A 22,010-nucleotide genomic window follows, 5' to 3' on the forward strand; every position below is an offset into this window, starting at 1 on the left:
GAAACGATGAATGGAAGAGGCCGGGCTACATCCTGCGTCACATCTTCACCTGATTCACCGCCCACAGGTTCCACGGAAAGGTATGTCAAACCGCTGGATACCACGAACCAAATGAAGAATGTACCTGCGCCTCTGTGGTGGAAAATGCCCCAGGTACCACCTTATCAACTGCACCGCAAGAACAGTATCCGTTGCCGCATTCGCTAAAGACTGGTAAAGTGGAACTACAAGCGGACGCGGTATGCTCAACATAGTGATGCAAACTAGACAAACAAAAGATCTTTCATCGCTGTGCTGTGCAATGTGTGATCTCAACAGAATGTCACAAATTAGACAAGGAAATGGCCCCTCACCACTATGCATTGCAATCTGTGATCGAGGTCGGTCCTAGTCCTAAATGCCCTCTCACAGATGGAAGACAAGAAAAGACGAACACCAGTGTACAGTCCTACTTGAAAGCTGAACACTGGAATAGTCGCCCCCCCCCATTATGATCAGCAAGTGCACTTAGTCCATATCTCTCTCTCTCTCTCTCTCTCTCTCTCTCAGACAGTGGAATGGCCTACTAGCACTATGGTTACCCAAGTGTCCCCTAGGAGAAACGACCACTTAAATGCACTCCCACTATGACTGCTAGTATGTACTTGACAAGGACTATCTGACTGTGTGCATTGTTATTCCTTGGAATTGAATTACCTATGTAATCTAATTATTGTGTGTATCATCACCTATGGCCATTGGCTGCAATAAATATTTTTTTTAAATTTTATACATATTCAGTATAATAAATCTTTGTTCCATAGCTTACATGTTAAAATTATTTTATTCTAACATGGTAGCAGAGCATGGAAAGTTTCAATGTAATTAGTTCCTGAGTGCTGACTTAATCATTTTGCAGTTAGCCTTGCCTTGTAACAGATTACTTCATTTTTTTTTTTTTTTTTTTTTTTTAACTTATACCACGATTACTGATAACTTTATTCCCAGTTGCTCAGTTTGATGCTATGAGAGCTCTCCTTTGTATTGCCATTCAACAAATTGGTGCGTCAAACAATTGATGTTAAAGCAGCACTTTTGAATGGCACATTAGAAGAAGAAATATTCACGAGAAGGTGTAGAGTGAAAGAGATGAAGCAAGTTGTGTATACAAGTTATTTAGAAGTTTATATTGGTTGAAAAATCCATCAAAATGTTTGATTCAGTATCTTGGAAATTGTCATTTGTAGAAGAATAACACGGACCCATATATGTTCTTCTACAACTGGGAAGCTTTTCAGTCTGTTGAAACTAATGAAGGATTTATAAAATTAAAAAATACCTGCAAAAGAAAACCTTTAATAACAGATACATGAAAAAGATATAATTAAATAGATGGTATGTTTCCTTCCTGAAAGAACATAATCATTGTATGATGTCACACTTTAATTTTTATATATTTATTTTTTTATATATTGAATTCTGAATTTAATTATTGATCAAAGATTTGTTAGAATTCTGTATACGCCATCCTAATAATTCTTGAAATGTTTGAACTTACCTTATTGACGTACTTCTGTTGTGGTTACTCTCTCCTCACTGGTCCAACTAGGATTGCAATGCATCATTCCCGACGTCTCATCAGCTGGTTTGTTTACTGGTAACTTTCCATTAGGTCAGGCTCCTGTGACGTCATCAACTTTTGTGGAACTGAACTTGTAGTCTTGTTGTTATTCCTTTTTTAAATTGTTTTTAAATGACTTAGAGGATGTTTAATGTGCATTAGTGAATTAATTAATTAATTATATAATTGCGTGGAATGTGACTTCTTGTGCTTTACTGATATGACTTAATTTAGTAGAATGAATATTGGGAAATCTTTTTGATGTGTGTGATCATTGAAGTTATTCTGGTTGGCTATTTTTGCTGCATATACTTCTATTGTCTTCTATATATTGAATGTTCTATTATTTTTTGATGTGTAATATTTTCTGCAGAAAGGCATAAAATGTAGATATGCCAACTCTCCCAGTTTAAGCAGGAGACTCCCGATTTTTCGTCGTTCTTCCCAATCTCCTGATCGCCGGAATCAATCCCCCGATTTTCAGAGCAGTTTCATTAATTTTTGTATTATTTTAAACTCCCACGCATTTCCTCGTTCTATCAATATATTTTAAAGATAAAAATTTCATTGTTCCGTATTGAAATTATTGATGTTAAAAATTAAATAACTGGAAAGGAGGTTCAACCTATTCAATACTCAAAAGAAAGAAACGTAGCAATCACATTTCTATTTAAATGGGACCGGTTTCGACCTTAGTCTAGGTCATCATCAGCCATCTTCGTATGTTGATTAGTAGTGTTGTGACTTTGTGCAGGACAGAACGTGATGTCGTGTCTTTGTGCCTAACAGAGTGTGGAACTGACCTCCAACATTCATAAACATTTTATATGTTTTTATGGCTGATGATGACCTAGACTAAGGTTGAAACCGGTCCCATTTAAATAGAAATGTGATTGCTACGTTTCTTTCTTTTGAGTATAGAATAGGTTGAACCTCCTTTCCAGTTATTTAATTTTTACTATCAATATATGGCGGAGTATGCCTGGTTTATAGTAGTTCTAACAATCACAACCAAATGGTAGTATGGGGAATGGTGGCCAGCCATGTGCTCCTTTTTGTACAGTCAAATACTGAAATACATTAATAGGAAGTGGAAGTCGCAAGCGAGTAACCTAACCTCAGAAGTAGCACGTCATAGACGTCTACCCAGGGCAGGACCTGCATAAGTGCTTGTGTTATGTCATGTATTAGTGTTTCTTGGGTGTATTTCTTAATATTTGTTTTGGCCAAAATGTCAAAAAAGAAATATGATGCAGTGTTTAAACGCGCTTGTAGGGAAGTTTCCATATTTCCGTGAATCCAGTAAGGGACCAACGTTCACATTCTATACTATATGTAAGTATGAATTTTCAGTTGCGCATGGCGGGAAGTACGATATACTCAAACATATACAAGTGAAAAAATATAAGGAGAGTGTCCAGTATGTAGAAAGAAACCAGAAACTAAACTTTTCATGTAAAAACCAAGATGTAAATCCTGTGACAAGTGCCGAGGCTTTATTTATGTCATTTATCGTAGAACATAACCTGCCTGTAAATTGTGCCGACCATGCGGGGCCTTTGTTTTGGGAAAATGTTTCCTGATTTAGAAATCGCTAAACGATATAAGTGTGCTAGAATGAAAACAGCGGCTATCATTGCAGAAATATGCATGAAGGCAAGGGTGAAAATTGTATCACAGTTGCAAGTGAATGCATTTTTTGTTGCTACTGTTGGGAGCAATAAAAGTGACTTGAAAGTGTATCCTATTGTTGTAACATCTTTTTAGGCCTGAACTCAATGAAATTCAGAGTTGTCTACTCTCTTTGCCTAATTTAGAAGGGGATGCTGCTGGAGCTAACATTGCCAATCTTGTGCTCTCTTCTTTTCAGGAATTCTGCATTCCATTAAAAAACTGCCTAGCTCTTGGTGCTGGTAATGCTCCAGTAATGGTAGGATTAAAGAATGGTGTGGCAGGATGTTTGAAGCGGGAAAATAGTAACATAATCATCGTAGGCTGCTCCTGTCACCTAATTAATCTCGCTGCAGAGAAGGGTGCGGTGTGCCTGTAAATGTAGATGAAAGTGTGTGTGTGTCTCTCTCTCTCTCTCTCTCTCTCTCTCTCTCTCTCTCTCTCTCTCTCATGGTTGGTGGGTAGCATGACTGTCCTCATCCAACGACCTTCTATCCTGAGCCAGCTGCTTGATTAGTTTGATATGGACGTCGCCCTTTAATGCCATCGAGGAACCCTGCTGAACGTATAATTGTTATATTTTATTATCTGGAAAGGAGTGCAAAGAGAAAGAAAAGTTGTATTTCAGACTTTACACAACACAGAGATCAGGAAAATTCTGAAGCATGTGCCCACACAATTGTTATCACTAAGAAGGTGTTTAGATAGGATTTTGCTGCAGTGGGACCCTGTGGTTACTTTATTCAGGAGCAAAATTTTGAGTAAGGGTTCTCAGATGTGAACTTTGAAGACTTACAAAATTCCTTAAGCACAGTCTGAGTGCAGATGTGTCTTGTTTGTCTGAAAAGGTGAAGCATGGTCATAACATTTCACCGCACTTCTCAGTTAAAAGGAAAACCCAGTCATCAGTTTCACCAAAAAAAAATGAAATTACTGATGACACTAAGATGACACGTGACTGTGTCCAGAAATCGTGAGGTTCGGTGTTAAAGCGCCTTCCCCCCCCCCCCCAGCGCACATGATGAAATTGAAGAGTCTAATGGTTCAGTTTCCGCCAGAGACTTTCTATATTTCTGATATTCTAACCGCTCTGTGTCCTCACTTACGTCGGGATTGTAACATTTACAATAAAGTAGCATTGTGAAATATTATGTTTCTTTTTATTTTATACATTAGTATGACAGAATTAAGCTCTGTAATTATGCTGAGAGGTAGAATTCTGGTCTGAGTGTACAGGTCTTTTACTGGGGTGTATAATGGTAAGTTAAGTATATTCCTTATTGCCCTGTTTTGTATCACCATTAGTTCATTCAGGGAAGACTTTATACAATGTGACCAAATTACGTAAGTACTGCAAGTGGCTATGCACTAGTGAATAATAAATTTGTAAGAGGAGGTGTTTAGGGATGAAATATCTAAGTCATTTTAGTAACCCAGCAACTGGGGTGATTTTCTTACTTCTGTATGTAACATGATCATTCCAGGTCAGGTTCTCATCAATAATTAATCCAAGATATTTCACTTTATTTACTTTTTGTATTTCCGTATCATTTATGAGTAATTTGTCACTATTTGAGTGAAGGATTTTCTGTTTGGAAATAAGTATGTATTTAGTTTTCTTCAGATTCATTGTCAATTTCTTACACTGGTACCAGTGTAAGAGAGTGAGTATGTCCTGCTGCTTGTTTTTTATAACTGTCCTTACTTTTGCCCGTATAGAACAATTTACTCCCAAAACAAAAACCAACAATTATCATCATGTATTGAAACCAATATAAACATACACAAACAACATCTACAAGCTACACACCACAACTGTAAATAGTTCTGAAAGCCAAGCTTCAAATTGATTATCCTATGGTTCTGCTGCGGGATTAATAAATAACGAAAAGCATGTTGTATTTTCAAAGAATGAGCAAGTAATAAACACTTAGGCTACGTTTCCATCAAGTCATAATTAGTTCTGTGCACAACATATTACCTCCAAATTACACATATAAAAGACTGCCCACAATGTCCATTTCCTCGGTGAGGAATCCATAGTCTTACTCACAAAAGAACACCATGTAGCATCTTCCACCAACCACTTACCGAGAATGTGAATTAACGAGTAATGCACTCGTCATGACTCGGTAACTGTGCAGTAATGCACCCGTGAAAAACTCATATAGCAAAGACTTCGCAGTGGCAACCGTCTTCAACAGCAACCTCAGTATCAGTGATCAGTAACCTCAAACTTGTGCACATTAAAAATAAACTCGTAGCACGCACGCACAATATGTTTCGTCCATCACTCCATAACAAGCAAGCAGGCAAGCTGAGAAACTCTTTGCATGCACACACATATATAGGCTCGCTCCATGTGGCGTAGCTTCTACTAAAATCCACAGGAAACAACACTACCACTGCCACATCTTCAAGCATCTCTTGGCCATTGCAACCTCATTCGAAATCGGAGCTTTCAGATTGGTTACCCAGCTGCCGATCCGCAAATGGCGAACTTGCACATCTGTCCACATTGATGAATTATCATCTCCAGCATCCACTTCCCGGTCTGAGCCCAGGTTTCTAAACCACATGTTGTAACACTTTCAACTGACTTCAACATTCTTTCCTGATATAGCCACTCTTGTTTCAATACGGAACCTAAATATGAAATTCTTAACGTTAAAAAAATAGCCACTCTTTTCCGTGTTACGCAATTCTTGAGCAACCTACACTGCCATGCCATGTGCAGACTCTTATATGAATTAAAGTTAGACAGATACAAAATTCCCTACTACAAATTCTTCTTATAATATGTTTTTACATTATAAATGAACAAAATTACATGATTTTCAAGACTTCAATATTACGAATTATTTTACGAAAATTTCCTAACCTAAAAATTTGAGGATCGTACATTTGTACGGTTACAAGATTAATATCTTGATTGCTAATTGCCTGTTTCCATTTTTCCTTTTCATCTTTCACCTTCCGCAATTTATCAAGACATCTCCTGCTCTCCTGATATCGATTTTCCATTTCCTCTCTAAAACTGAGAATTTTCTCTAGAATATCTAGGCCGTCCATAAGGTCTGTTTCTTCTGTTTTTCCTACGTCGATCTTGAAATCTTATGTTGCTCCGATATCTTTGATTTCTGTCATCTTCTCTTCCCCCCGTCTAGAAATCTTTTTCTGCGATCATCACTCCTCTCTTGATATTGTCTCTGTCGATCTTGAAATTCCTGGGATCGATGATTTGTTCCTCTTTTCTCATTTGAAGATTCAGAATGTTGTTCCCTAGCAGCATTTACAACATTAACTTGCAGATTATTCATTCTATGTGGCCTGGACATCATCTGAAGATTGGTCATATGGTCTAATTGCCTAAGAATAGCCTCAGTTTGGACTGCAGAATTAACGTTAGCGGCAATTGAAATACGTTGCACGTCCTATTTTATTTTGCGAGTGCCTGAAGTAAAGCAGTCTCTTCCAGTGGTTGATCCAACTTTTTCATGATCCTTAATTGCAGAGAGAAATAGTCAGCATATTTAGTAGGTCCAGAACTCTTGTATTTCCTCAAATATAAGTCAAGACGTAAGTTCTGCTGAAGATCAGCGCTCCAATAACATTGTAAGAATAGACATGTGAATCTGTCGAAGTCTTCAAAGAGGTACCGAAATGCATAAAACCAATTAAGAACGTCGCCATCTAAGAACTTTTCCACTGTTCGAATGTGCCTCTCAGATGAGATCTTGTTATATCTAATATATTCCTCCAAATTATGAATAAAAATTTTATGAGAGATTTCTCGATGACCATTGAATTTCCTGGGTTTGTCTTCACTCATTCGAATAATGTGTATGACCTGATGATTATCCTGAGTTTGTGAATTGGATACAGTTATCGCCTAGTTTGTTATGTTACTGGAACTCGGTTAATTGTCATCTTTCCTATTTATGATTCCCTCTAAACCAACAATTCCTTCTTGAATAGTATCTTCCACGTTACTCTGTCTGTCTTGTTGGGATTGTACCAAAGCTTGAGTACTGCGATCTTGAAGTTTAATCAAGCTAACCTCCTTTTCTAATTTCTTCATAATATCTCTATTGTCTTCTATCCTCAAGTTACTAACTCTAATATCTTTGCCTAAATTAACAACCTGTTCTAAGATATCAGTTTTATTGTGCTCTACCATCCTCTACTAACTCTTGTCTGACTTACAGCATTTTATCAGTCATCTCTTTTTTCATAGAATCCATCTCATTCATAATAAATTCCATGTTAGATTTAACAATCGCCACGTCGCTGTGTTGAGCTGTAACCTTTCCAGTTATTATCCTGTTTTCCTCCTGCAACAGTGTTGTCAAGTTTCCAACCTTTTCTAATGTTTTCTATTGGTTCTCTCGACATTCCAAAGCAATGTTGTCATTCCTACAATGTGTTTCTTCTAATTTAGCAGTTAACTCATCTCGTGTTTTCTTGCTCTCTTCTTGGGCAGCTCTCGTATGCTCTTCCAGTGCTTTTTGATTTTCTTCCTGAATTACTGTCCCCATTGTATTCATCTTTTGTTCTAAGTGTTCCAGTGTTTTCCTGCTTTCTTCCTCAAGCAATTTCCTATTTTCTTCTTGAAGCATGGCCTGGAATGTCTCAATATCCATAATGTATGCCTATACACAATGACCTATGCCAACAGACGTCAAGATTTCGAGTCTACCCTCCGCGATCACATCATCGTTATTATAACACCAATCTTTCTCTTTTCTATACCGTGAATATGAGTCAAATAATAAATAACTATCAAAAATACACATCATTTGTTAGGGTTCTACCTAGATAGGTCGACATCAGAAATATGCAAAATCTCAGAGTATCTAAAATCATGCCATATTATGCCAAATAATGCCAAAGAGTCAAATTGAACTAAATCTGGCCCCACGTTGCAAAAGCAATTAAATGTCCCACACTTGGGAAAGCCATTAAATGGACCCGTTAAAACATCAGTCGTAGAATAATGAGACACCTCAGGGGTGCTCGGTAAGGATTTGGCATACAGGAAAAAATGACGTAGGATTTGGCATAAGAAAAAAGTAACTGAATAAGCTTAAATAATGGCATGGTTTATTAAATAAAATATGTTTGTCATCCTTGCCATCTGTAATTATGGAAAATGATCACTAATGTAAAAATTAACTCTTGCTCTTGAAGTACAAAAGAAAATATAAATCAAGGTGTAATGGTACACTTAAATTTTTCCCTATTTACTCTAACAAATCTCGCTATTTAAGTCAAAAATTTGATTTAATTTAATAGTGGAAGATCTGAGTTTCTGCGACCAAATCTGGAAAATACCAAGAAAATCGATAAGAAAATCATACCTATCAAAATTTACTTTGCTGAGATATTAACTAATTGTTAAATTAATGAACATAATTGGTGTGATAATTCGTTCTAGAACTGAATCGACACAAACAAATAAGTATCTGTTCATGACTATAATCACTTCTAGTCCAATTAAATAAAAAAATATAAACCAAGTTGTGAAACATCAATTCAAATGGTCCATCATAAATTAAAGAAAAATCTCAGCTCTTGTAACAAAACAGAGAATGATCTGCAAAGCTGAAATGTTAATACGACGTTGACTATCTCTTAAATAACACGTATGAAATGACGGGAACAATCGCTGAAATCAAAAATAAATCGCAGTCTCCCAAAACCAAAGTTCTAATTCTACAGAATATCTACATTATTCTCCAATATTCACATTCATATCAACACACGAATCAAACACTCAACTAACACAATTCCACATCACCTGATTTAAGGAAGAACATCAGCCTCTTCTAACTTAGATGTATTATCTCGATAAGAAAGTCATCAAAGGTTGGAGAACATTCCAAACTCCCATGAATAAGTAATGAAGTAACGACAGGTTAGGATAACTCCTGAAAAAAAAATGATACTGAACAAGAAAGAATCGAATATACGATCAAATACACTCACACGTAGTTTAAAACATTTTAATATCGTATGAGGATCTCTAAATATCTCCACAATCATCTGTTCTTGAATACGTGACTATTTCCTAATTATCAAGGTGTAAATCTCATATCGAATGCGTCTCCGATACGTCTGTCATTAAATTTAACACATTTCTATCGCGAAGACACTATACTAATAATTTACCAATTGTGGCCTCTTCAATATCAGGCCCATTGAAATATCTGAACACATTTATGATCCACCCAGGATGTCACGAAACTCATATTTAACGTCACATAAATATCCTTCGCATAGACACTCCTCTAACACTTCGTTTAAAATTTTGAGATCCAACGTATCTCCCAGTGTCACTATCAGAAAGTAAGAGTGTCTCCCAATATCGAACTCCAATAGACGTAAATTCAGATTCAAAAGAGTGGAATCTATTCTATCACTCAAATCTCATGACTTCGTAATGTCTCTGACATAAACCACGCACAAAATTCTAAATGCATATCATCTGGAATCAAAGATCTGAACACATTTCACCTTGAGTCAAGCCTACACTAAGCTGATAAATTGATAATCGCCGAAATTTTGGCTTAATTATTCACCACACATGAATAACCAAAATTATTTAAAGATAGGTGGATAATCACCATTACCACGACAGTTGAATTATTCCATCCAAAAATCATCTTAAATTACATGTGAGAAATATACGGAGGCTCTGTATGAAAGCAACTACAAGTAAGAACATGAAAACTACAAGATTACACTATCTTATAAGACCATTTAACCACTACAAAGAAATCAACTATCCAACTGCTGAACAGATAATTAACATGAATTTTGTGTCGACTTGGCTTTTTTCGATGCCTTCATTTTTGGACGATGACCTATCACCCTCAATGTTGTGATCACAGCGGGTATTCTCTCATCTTGACGTGGTTGGCGGCGGTCCCAGGGTTTAAACTCTCATTGTGAAGTTGAAGTTACACTCTGCAGTCGGTAATGTCCTCATGTTGAATTGGTCGGCAAAGTCCTCTTGAATAATGTGGCTGAAACTTGTATAGAAAATATTAATAAAATTGTCTAGTTGTGGGTCCTTTCCTATATCACAGGCAAATACATACTTTAGCAGTCTCAATAACGTTAACGTCTGTTAGCAGCAATGCAATGCATGACTCTGAGAATGGCTAGTATAACAGGTCACAATAACACGCAATGTTGCTCCAAGGTAGAAACGCTGTGTTCTGAGGTCGAGTTAGAGAATGACCCCTCAAACAAGTGAGTGAGTCACCGCTGTCAGGTGAATGAACTTGTCAAACCACGGCACGCGCGCCGGAAGTAGTTGTACAGTTCATGTCCTGCTTTAATATTATGCTAAATTCACTTCATATGATGAGTGCCTTTTTAATACAAGTATCAATAATAACAAATTGCACTATAATTTATCATCTGTAGAATGAACTTCTCCTTGACTCATAATTTTAGTATTTATGTATTACACAATTCGCTTGCTGGACTTGACGTAGGCAGTGTTGGCATATGGCTTTCAACACTTTCGTAACTTTGATCGCAACTTTTTCTTTTCTTTTTCCAAGCTGGATTTTACTTATTGATGCCACCAACACAAGTCTAGAATCTCGCGGCAGAGATCAAATAACCTTGAGAAAATAAAACAAAATATAGCAACTCGCCCAACGAGGGTAACATGTACGCACAGGCACCTAACATAAAGATATAACACTCTGTCTGTCCAAAGCACTCCATTAGGCCTAACAAAACTGTCACACATGTGAATGAAAACTAATAAATGTGTAATTTAATTTACAGGAAATCACCTCCAAATTCTACGGTGAGGATCTCTGTAAGAAAACTTGTATCTGTTCCCTCTGAAGAATTTCTCTACAGGTGAGACGACCATCCATCATACATGTGATTGTTAATGCACTACATTTATTGTTAGTGACCATAATGAAATCGTGATGTATGCATTACAAGATACTACATAGTATAAGATATGAGAATAGATACAACCGTAGGAAAATTACAATGGACCAGGCGAGTTGGTTGTGTGGTTAGGGGCACACGGCTGTGAGCTTGCATCTGGAAGATGGCGAGTTCAAACCCCACTGTTGGCAGCCCTGAAGATGGTTTTCTGTGGTTTCCCATTTTCACACCAGGCAAATGCTGGGGCTCTACCTTAATTAATGCCACGGCAGCTTCCTTCCCACTCCTAGACCTTTCTTGTCCTATCGTCGCCATAAGACCTATCTGTGTCGGCATGTCATAAAGGAATTTGAAAAAAAAAATACAATGGCAAGCTAAAAGGAAGCTAAGAGCCTGTTGATGTATTTATCCTTCCTATCACGTTCTTATGCTTGTTTTCTCCATGTACATCTATCTATATATGTTGTTGTTTCAGTCATCAGTCCATAGACTGGTTTGATACAGCTCTCCATGCCACTCACAGTGAGAGTTACACGTCCTCGGAGAGTTACACGTCCTCGGGCCGGCTGTAGTTTCCCGTTGCTTTCAGCCGTGTAGCATTATCAACACAGCTAAGCCATGTTAAGTATTACTACAAGACCATGTCAGTCAATCATCTGGACTGCCGCCCTTGGAACTTCCGAAAGGCTACTGCGCCACTTTCGATGAACCATTCGTTAGTCTGGTCTCTCGACAGATACCCATCCAGTATGGTTGCACCTACGGCTCAGCTACCTGCTTCATTGGGACATGCAAGCCTCCCCACCGCGGCTAGGTCACATGGTTCACAGGGGAGGTCTATGTATATAAATCAGAATATCTATATATCTGTCCTTCCATGTGTTCCTTATACAAATCCATACCATTGTACCGTTCCCACGTCCAGGTAGGGTCGCGTAAGATTCAGACTAGCTCAAACATAACATCAATTTCCAAATACCGATGAATTTCTGGGCTATCGGTTCCTTATCAAGAAAAAAACTCCGTTGCAGTAGACTGCCGGATAAACAAAACCTACACAACGGATGTCTCCTAGTCGCGAATCCGGTTCGTTTCTGAATATCTTGGCATAATTCTTAACCTGCATTCACTTAAAAACTAAATACTTATCCTAGGAAGTCATTGAAAGAATAATTAAGTTTTATACAATACTATTTATTAAAATAAAGAAAAATCTTGAAAAAAGTAGTTTCAGTATTTCGAATATCATTAAGGAAATAAATAATAATTAACTGACGTCCCATCTCATCGATTACTTTCAAAATATTTTTAAATTAGAGGCCTCCAACTAAGTTAATAAGAAGAAAACATGTTCAAAATATTTTCAATCTTGATTGGGAGCTATAGAAAATGTCAAACGCAAACTATTTACACTGATTCAGATGTAGATAAAATGGAAATCATGCTTTTATCCCTTTCAGACCGTGTACGCACAATTGTGCGGGTTCATATTTTATTTATGTCTGAGCTTATTTGACATTTTCTTGGCGCTAGACCGGACTGTAGTGCTTGTGCGGGACACGTTGCATGTACTTCAGCTGTTTTTATTTTGTACTTGACCACCAGACGGCAGGAAGGAAAGTTCAAAAATACAGTTCATTAGCAATATGGCGGGAAGCAGTAATGCCTAAAGTGAGCATTTATTTATTGCATTCATATTAATCTAAAAGCTTTACTGAATATCAGAATATAATTAATGAAGTGTGTAGATTGTGTAGCAAACGCAAATTGTGAACTTACAACATCGTACGTAATACCATGAGGTTTTGAATGTTGATACGCACATATGTGCGGGCTAGGTTTCCTTACAGGTAATACATGCAGGAGTGCTGGGTGCTGTCACAAAAAGGACTGTGAAAGAAAAACTCGTACTCTACATAAGAAATGTAATGTATAAGATTCTAATTGTTTAAAATTGTTCCACACTGTAAAATAGAACATTTGATCATGTACATGTGCATATTCACATGCACTGAGCTGAATTTTTTTAATTTTTTATTTTTTGCAAGTAGTGAATGAAGTCCTGACACGCACAATTGTGTGGGTTCTGTTTTTCAGCCGATAGTTCTTATTTTGTAAAATAAACTGTAAAAACATGTATTTGAGAGTATTTTAGTAAGTTTTTGATGTTTTGACACCTCCAGATTTCTTTCAGGTCTGACGACAAGCTGCAGCTGCCAAAAGGACAGTAATAGCAAAACTCCTTCTCAATGTAGAAAATGTAACGTTTACTTGTGTTTGAATGAAGATTTAATTGTTTTAAATTATTCCCCACTGTAAAATAGAACATTTAATCATGTACATATGTATATTCACATGCATTGAGGTAATTTTTCTTTTTTGTAAGTAGTGAAGTAAGTCCTGACACACACAATTGTGCAGGTGCCTTTTTTCAGATGTTCATTTTTATTCTGTAGAATAAACTAAAAATATATGTATTTAAGAGCATTTTAGTCAGTTTTTGACGTACAAACAAAAATTCACACCGCCAGTTTTCTTTCAGGTCTGAAAGGGTTATATCTTTCATTCATCATCACATAATCTGGTTCTAATAACTTTCATTTGCTTTAATTATTGATTTATTCCCTAATCAATTCACAGTACGATAAACTCATTTGCCAGTAGCTAACACATTCCGTCATCAGGAATATTAGTTGTTAAAGAAACCTTCTTCTCAAATATCTGAAACATTTCTCATATTTTAAACTTTTCCAAGTTCTCAATGTTGTATTTCACTTGCCTGAAGTGCCAATTCAGTAATTATATATGACCTAATATTCAGCTATCACTCACATCTGACTAGTACATGATGTAATTTGACTAGATATTAAGTAATCTGGTTGGTAAGAAGACTCTTTTCAGTCACCATCAGCCTTCAGTTACGGATGATGTCACCAGTGATACCAACGACATCCGCCAAAGAAAATCGAAGCCTTGGTTTACTATGGTGTGTTTCAATGCAAGGGAAATTGCTTTACAAGCCTTACAGGATGCAAAAGTGCAACGGACAAAGGAACGGTTAGCAGTTTACGCTAGGTTAAGAAGAGATTATAAAGTCCTTGTCGCAGAAGCAAAAAAACAGTTCAGAGAGAAGAAAGAGAGACTATTAATTGAGGAAGCGAGTTCCATATAAAGCCCTTTGCTCAAGGCAACCATCGTTCCCAAAGAATATACTGATGAGTGTGTGGGAGACACATCTAACTGCAATCCTACAGGAGAGAGATACGCGGCCAGTTAACTTTCATTTACCCCACACGGAGGCTAGCGTCCATTATGAGGAATTCACACTTGATGAAATATCAGATACCATAACCATGAGATAACCTGAAAGACAAGAAAGCTTGTGGCCCTGATCTCTTATTCAACGAACATTTGAAAGCTACTTTCCCAGTGTTACAGAACTCGATATCACTACTGCTAAACGAATGTTTGCGTCAAGGTAGAGTACCAGAAAGTTGGAAACGATCGACAATTAAGATGTTATATAAAGGGAAAGGTGATACAGTAGATCCCAATTCTTATAGAGGTATTGCACTGAAGTGTATTGTGCCCTGACAGCACTCCCTGTGACCATTTTGCACATCTCAATTCTGAATCTCGGTGTTGGGTTATGCCACGGCAAAGCAAAACAGTCGGTGATCCATGAAGCCTCCACTCTAGGGACGTGCAAGTCCGACGAGTTGGGTCACAGGTTTATATAGTGGACTGGTATCAGTATAGTTTGAACGTAGAAAAGTAATCATCATTTCCTACCCAAAATTACGTAAATATTCCGCAACAGAATGTCAAGAGATCTAGGATATTGGCATATTCGTCAAGATTCATTGATCATTATTTCATTTCATCCTAAATTAAATAACTATCCTAGTATTCCTACACTACATCAAATGAGAACTCTGTGAAATGTTTCATTTATGGAAGGATTTTCCGTTTAATGACTACAAAATGAACTTCGAATAACAGCTACACAATGAGCAAATTAATAGCAACACAAATGGATATAGGAGGAAAAAATGAATGTTACGTTAATTCCAAATAAACACCTAATTTCTTGCTCTTGTTACAAAAGGAATTACAACATCGACAATCAAGATAAATAAAAAAAAAAAAAAAAGAGACAAAGTGTCTCGCTGCTGAAGGCTTACAGTGAAAGATCTATTATTCATCACACATTTTTGAAAATAAATAACTGGGAATTGTTGAATCATCCACGTCAAACGCTGTTCCTACTCAAATATGTCATAGTATTCCGTCATTCTCATTTAAATCATCGCATTATTTATCGGTAAACTGTCTACCTAGCAACTTGAAAACACCGTTATTCTAAGTTCATAAATCATCGCACATGCAAGAGAAATGTTTGAAAGACACAGGATTGGAGCATAATATATCATCCATCAATATCATGCACTTAAAAGACAGACTCGATCCTCTCGGACATTCATCGAAGACTGCACCTAGATAAAGGACATCAATAGACACTGCAGCATCTACAATAACCTTCTCTAACTACGTTGATTCTGCACCACCGGATTCCACTGCGAAGTTTGGCCTGAAATAACTACATCAGCACTAGGCATCAACTCAAATGATCTACAAAAAAATATCCAACTAGCAAAGAAATGATTTACTTACCGTAGGAGATCGTATTCCCTTTACGACATTACCCAATATTTTATGTTACTGTTCATTTTGTGAAGATCCTAAACATCCCCTTAATACCGTGCGCTCTGATCTATATTGTATTTAAATAGGATAAATGTGACGACCATCTATCAGTATTCACGAGTACGAAAATCCTATAACGTTATCCTAAATACGGCCTCGTGCCTAAATAAATCATTCATCATAACGACATCAAAATTCACGCATGACCAACACAATTCCTAACGTCGAGACCTTCATCAGGACCTTCACATTGCATCATCTCAAAATACGCAATCCTAATGACACGTCTATAACCATCCACATTTCATTATCCGTATACATATTTTCAAAGATCCTACCGTATCAAACACCTTATCACGTCACACAAACATCATGCACGGCGAATTCACAATACCTAGGAATACAACCTATTCAGGCACTTCACGTCAAAGACTACTAAATATGTTGCCGCATTAACACCATATCACCACAATAATATCGCAATTTTATTATCAAACACCGTATTCTGCACAAGCACATAATATCTGAAGACCATAGAATCGCACGTCGCAAATACTGAGCTCCTCCGAGGTATTTTGAGCCACAAGTTGGGTTAACGTTCATCAGAAAAATACTATTACGGCACCAGTACCATTGATGCCAAAAATTATTCCGTAAAACCTTGCTAGAAGACATTAAAAGAAAACTCACACGACCCATCGCATATTATCGCAATATAGATTGAATCACCGCACTAGATGCAACGATCATAATCAACACAGCGCAATGATTAATAAATAACGGTCGCCTTCAAGTTGAAAATTATACATGTCGTAAATCGACATTTAAAATGAATACTACTCTACATCTAAAATAAGCAACTACATGGCGGAATACATAGACGATATTTAAGTACTCATCCTGGGTTGTTGCTCCACGACGGTGTCACTTTCCATGTTCAGCTCTCCATTATTAATATTATCCATTAGTGTCCATCACATTCCTGGCCAGATCCTTCGAGGTCCCTCTATTTTAGTTGTTCATGTTAACACGTGTTGTCATCTCATATTTGCATTCAATAAATGTCGGTTCCATGTTACCTGAAACTCAGAAATATCTATTAGGACAGGGTCATACACCTTGATACAATTTCACAGTTCAAACAACACAATTGCCTTTACGTTTCGATAACAAGATATCTTGTTTTACAATATAATATTCGTTTACAATATGCCAATATCACGTTATATATATCTCTTTAAACAATCTTTCTCCCCACGAATTCTACGATTCCGATCCTTCTAAGACACAGATTGAGAGTCAACTTCCACAGAGACAAAATTCTACATCAACATAATAATCGCAGACGGTTTGCTTTTCAGAATTCTTCTGAGCTTCCAGCTCCCATATGTTCTTGACAATTGAAAACATTTGACACATAATGCGTAACGATCTCGTATAAATCAGCTGTACCGGCAAAGGAACTTGTTTAATAATTGCTGCCTCGTATTTAGGTTAGTAATCGACAGTTCCATTCTCCATCTCGATCGTCGAATCGTGCGAGACTAGATGCACAAGGTATGGGCCTCTCATATAAACTTTGCTTATTCCAAATCATTCACACATTTCATGGCCCTCAGTAATATTCTGTCACTGACATTTTCTGCCGTTCATACGCATTTCAGTAACTTTACTTGAGGAATGTGTATTATTCATTTAATCCTGCCCTATGTTTCACGATGTTTTATTGTCTACCAATATTTCTGAGGCACCACGGGGTTTAGAGCTTGTTATCAACCCGCCGATATCTTCAATTCAGCGATGCTGTTCACACAATTAGACAAGTCAACTGAATTCAAAATCTCCTGGAGGTGTGATGACCGGACATAAGATTTCATTGACATTATTTCTCAACATAAACTTACAATGTGTTCACCAACCTCATCCTGACAAACATTGGAAGGTTATAGTATTCTCTTAAAGACCCTGACTGCTTTAGTTCATAAACGCATTACAGAGTTCGTTGCGGACAAACTCCCAGATTCCCAGTTTGGTTTCAGGAGTGGTAGGTCAACACTTCAGGCAGTTCAATGCCTTCAACGGGACATAGAGGAAGCCTTGGATCAACCTAGAGGAAAACTTCATGCCATCTTCATTGATTATTCAAAGGCTTTTGACAAGATTGACAGAACTATTCTTTTAGAGAAATTACAAAATATCACCGACCATAGTTTCTATCTTCTTCCACTAATCAAAGATCTGCTCACCAGCAATTGGATAGAAATCAGTGACGGCAATACCAGATCAGGTCCTATTTTACAAACTATTGGTGTACTCCAAGGTGACCCGTTCAGTCCTTTGCTCTTCATTATTGGAACGGCAGACATTTCAAAATCGATAACGTCTAGTAATTATTCAAATTACTCATGTATGCAGATGACATGGCCGTAACGTCCATCTCAGAATCTGACCTCCAAAGTAATTTCAGCAAAGTGAGTAAATGGGCAGAAGATACTAAGCTGAGACTGAATGAGGATAAGACCGTCTCGATGACTTTTAAGAGAGGAGGCAAGAAGGGAACATTCTACTATGGAGACCGGCAGTTGAGATCAGTATCAAGTTTCCGGTACTTGGGAATAACATTTTAATCAGCCGGAAAACAATTTTCCCTTCATGTCAGAGAAAGACTAAACGCGGCCATTAAAGCAATGGGTGACATCAAACTTCTCAGAATGTAAAATCAGCATTTCTTAAAAGAGTACTTTGTCTATCCAAGTACACTCCTTCGCGCCTCGTTTACGTACTGACAAGAGAACTGTTCTATGTAGAAGAGCTGCATCTGAAGTTCCTGCGCCCCACCACCATGGCGTATAAGGCACTACTGGAGGAACTTCTTCAAAAGAGGAACAACATATCGGACGATTTTTACCTCAGTGACGCAATGATTAACTTAGAGTGGATGCAAGGAGGTTATAAATTAAGACATATATCAGCAAGGCTCGCCGTGCATGGATTTCACTATAAACTGTGTGAATCCAAGCAATTTCATGACCCCTGCCATGACTAAGTGCAGAAGATGTGGTGAACTCTGTGAGAGATACCATGTACTAAAATGCAAATTGAGAACAGAATCTCTGAGAAACTTTTGTGAGACAGTGTAATACTTTGTATACTTGTATTCATGCACATTGTGCGCAGTTAAATATTTATTATAATGCAAATAAATAAGCTTCTAAACTTGTCTTATCAGAATGAAAATATCTGTGGTTAGGAAATCATACATAAATAAGCTACATTTGTGCTATCATCCCTACTTAGAATTATTTTCGATGATCAAATGAGTAGTTGTTAAGATAGGCACGTTATTTGGATCGTAAGTGGTACTATATAAGGCTTCCTGAAGAATTAACATACGTTTGAGAACCAATTATAACAATTCTTTATCACAAATTGCGTCAATTGACCTAATTTCATTGCTAAAATTATCAATCTCTTCATTTACGACGTAACAATAATCATCACCATCATTATTCCTCATAACATTCTACCATTCTTCATATATAACTCATTCATTTCATATTACACATATCATGTTTGACCCTGTATTACAACAATATAATAATTCATCTCAACTTGACGCATGTTACTCTCTCATCGTTAATCATCCATCTAAATATTCTATTTTGTTCTCAAATTTTCTTTAAATTCCCTAAATTATCTTATTTTGTCTTCCTACGACGTTATAATAACCTATATATGATCTCATTTCCAGCTTAACAGTACATGCCCCAATGTAAACCTAATGTTAACCACAATATCGAATAATATTGCATTTACACCAATTAACCTCTTTTCATTCAACATTGGCAACATTACAAACGCAAAAATTAAATCATCACTGGTTAATTACTTCCTACTCCAATGGACTTGACATTCATGTTAGACAATTACCTAATAACCTCTGATACTGCAAATTCAGTTGACTATTCACGTAACATCACTCCTTTAGGGAACTTAAAGTAGCACTTCATATGAATCTTTCAAGTAAGGAACATAAATATAAAATACACTTTCCAAACAAATATTATCTGAATTACAAGAAGAATGAGCTTAGTTAACTTATTTATTTATTTATTTATTTATTTATTTATTTATTTATTTATTTATTTATTTATTTATTTATTTATTTATTTATTTATTTATTTATTTATTTATTTATTTATTTATTTATTTATTTGATAATACGAAGGTACACAGGCTAAGCCCAATTACGTTCCTTCATGACATATAGACTTTAAAGTGTAAATACATCAAACAAAAATAATGACAATAGTAAAAATAATAGAAAGAAGTACAGCAGAAAACTAATAAGCAGGAAACATTTTAAAATTATTACTACAATTGAAAAACATAATAATATAGGCTATACATCAGCCATAGAAAATTACTAAACAAGTTGAAAAAGAACACAAACAAAAACTTATGAGTACCTAGCATTTCAGCAAAAAGGAATTTAATGATGATTTAATAAAACATGGCCTTTATTTGCTTATTGAACAAACTAGCGCCAGCAAATAAATCAACTTGTGCACTAATTGAATTATAAACTGACAATGTTTTGACTAGTGGTGAATTAGAGTGATGAACGCTTCTAGATCTTGGGATGTGAAATAATACTTGCTGTCTTGATGTTACTTGTGGTACATGAAATGGAATGAAGGTAAGTAATTCTTGACAGTCAATATTTCCATTCAAAATTTTCCTCAATATATGTAACGAAATTAATGTTCTCCTGTTTTTCAAAGACGTGAAATTGAATAAACTTCTTAAATAGTGGGTTGAAATGTCAAATGGACAAAATACTTTGAAAGTTTTATAATACAAATATCTTAGAAATTTATTTTGTACAATCTCACTGTGACGTGTTTGGTCCTTATAAAGGGGGTCCCAGATTACCGACGAATATTCTAACTTGCTTCGTACTAAACTTGTATACAACTTAATAATAACTTCAGGTTGAGTAAATAATTTGGAATTTCTAATAATAAAACCAAGCATCTTGTTAGACTGGCCTATTACTTTTGCAATATGGCTATTAAAAGTTAACTTGCTATCGAAAGTAATTCCTAGATCATTAATAGACGTTACAATTTCAAGTGTTGTTTCACCAATATAATACGTCGGATTTATATATTCCTTTTTCCTGGTAAATACTAGAACTTTACATTTCTTAACATTTAGGAATAATTTGTTGCTATCACACCATAATATAATATTATTAATATCCTGTTGCAAATCATTCACGTCACTGCATTTATATATGGTCTTATATAACTTAACGTCGTCAGCAAATAACAAACAATCAGAGGAACGAACCATTCCAGGCAAATCATTAACCATAATGAGAAATAGGAGAGGACCAAGATTGGAACCTTGTGGCACACCTGAAGAAGTTACAAAATTATGTGAAATTTCACTTTTAAAATAAACAGATTGCTGCCTATATTTTAAATAGGAACTTAATAGTTGAAGTAATGATTTAGAAACTCCTCCTGCCTTCGTTGTCGCTGTCACTCGTCCAGCTGGCTAGGACATGTGGTGTTCGGGTTCACGACATCGTATCAGCCTCTCGGAAACACTAGGGATGGTCTTCGATCATCTCCGGTCCTCATGGGCTCGACTTGTCGTTCGTGTCACCGTCATCTAGGTAGGCTCCGCCTCTGCTTTTCTAGCACATAACGTAGTTGGTTTCTTGCGCAGTGGAAATATAGAAAAGCACATCAACATGGTCATTTTCATCATCTTCTGGATACAAAGCCTACTACAATCTATTGATAATATGTGACTACTGCTTCTTATAATGATATGATGTTTTAGAGTCTTTCAATATGTCTAGTGAGGTTTCAATTTAACCATAATATAATCTTTCTATGTCTTGCGCAACAGTTGTTATTATTCTGTAGCCTCTTAAAATTGAATTCCTTTCGTTATGTACGTCGTCTTGCCAGTATCTCGTGACGTAGCACTGAGGTAATCTGCCAATTAAACCGTGCAGTTTTATATTACGAAATAGTAAGAATTCTCTACCGCCAATGATTTGTACTGCCCTTGTATACGTTTACTATTATTT

At 36.4% G+C, this 22,010-nt stretch overlaps 1 protein-coding gene across 4 annotated transcripts in view; it reads left to right on the forward strand.

The window, feature by feature from the left end:
* Window positions 1-22,010, forward strand: part of LOC136872433 (uncharacterized) — a 383,991-nt gene that overhangs the window by 312,091 nt on the left and 49,890 nt on the right. For all 4 annotated transcript variants that reach the window (XM_067146250.2, XM_067146249.2, XM_067146251.2 and 1 more), the window contains one exon: window positions 11,078-11,155. In XM_067146250.2, coding sequence (XP_067002351.2) covers window positions 11,078-11,155 — 78 coding nt within the window. The remainder of the gene's footprint in view (window positions 1-11,077; window positions 11,156-22,010) is intronic.

The sequence above is a fragment of the Anabrus simplex genome, chromosome 4, assembly GCF_040414725.1.
Source record: "Anabrus simplex isolate iqAnaSimp1 chromosome 4, ASM4041472v1, whole genome shotgun sequence".
NCBI classification, from domain to species: Eukaryota; Metazoa; Arthropoda; class Insecta; order Orthoptera; family Tettigoniidae; genus Anabrus; species Anabrus simplex.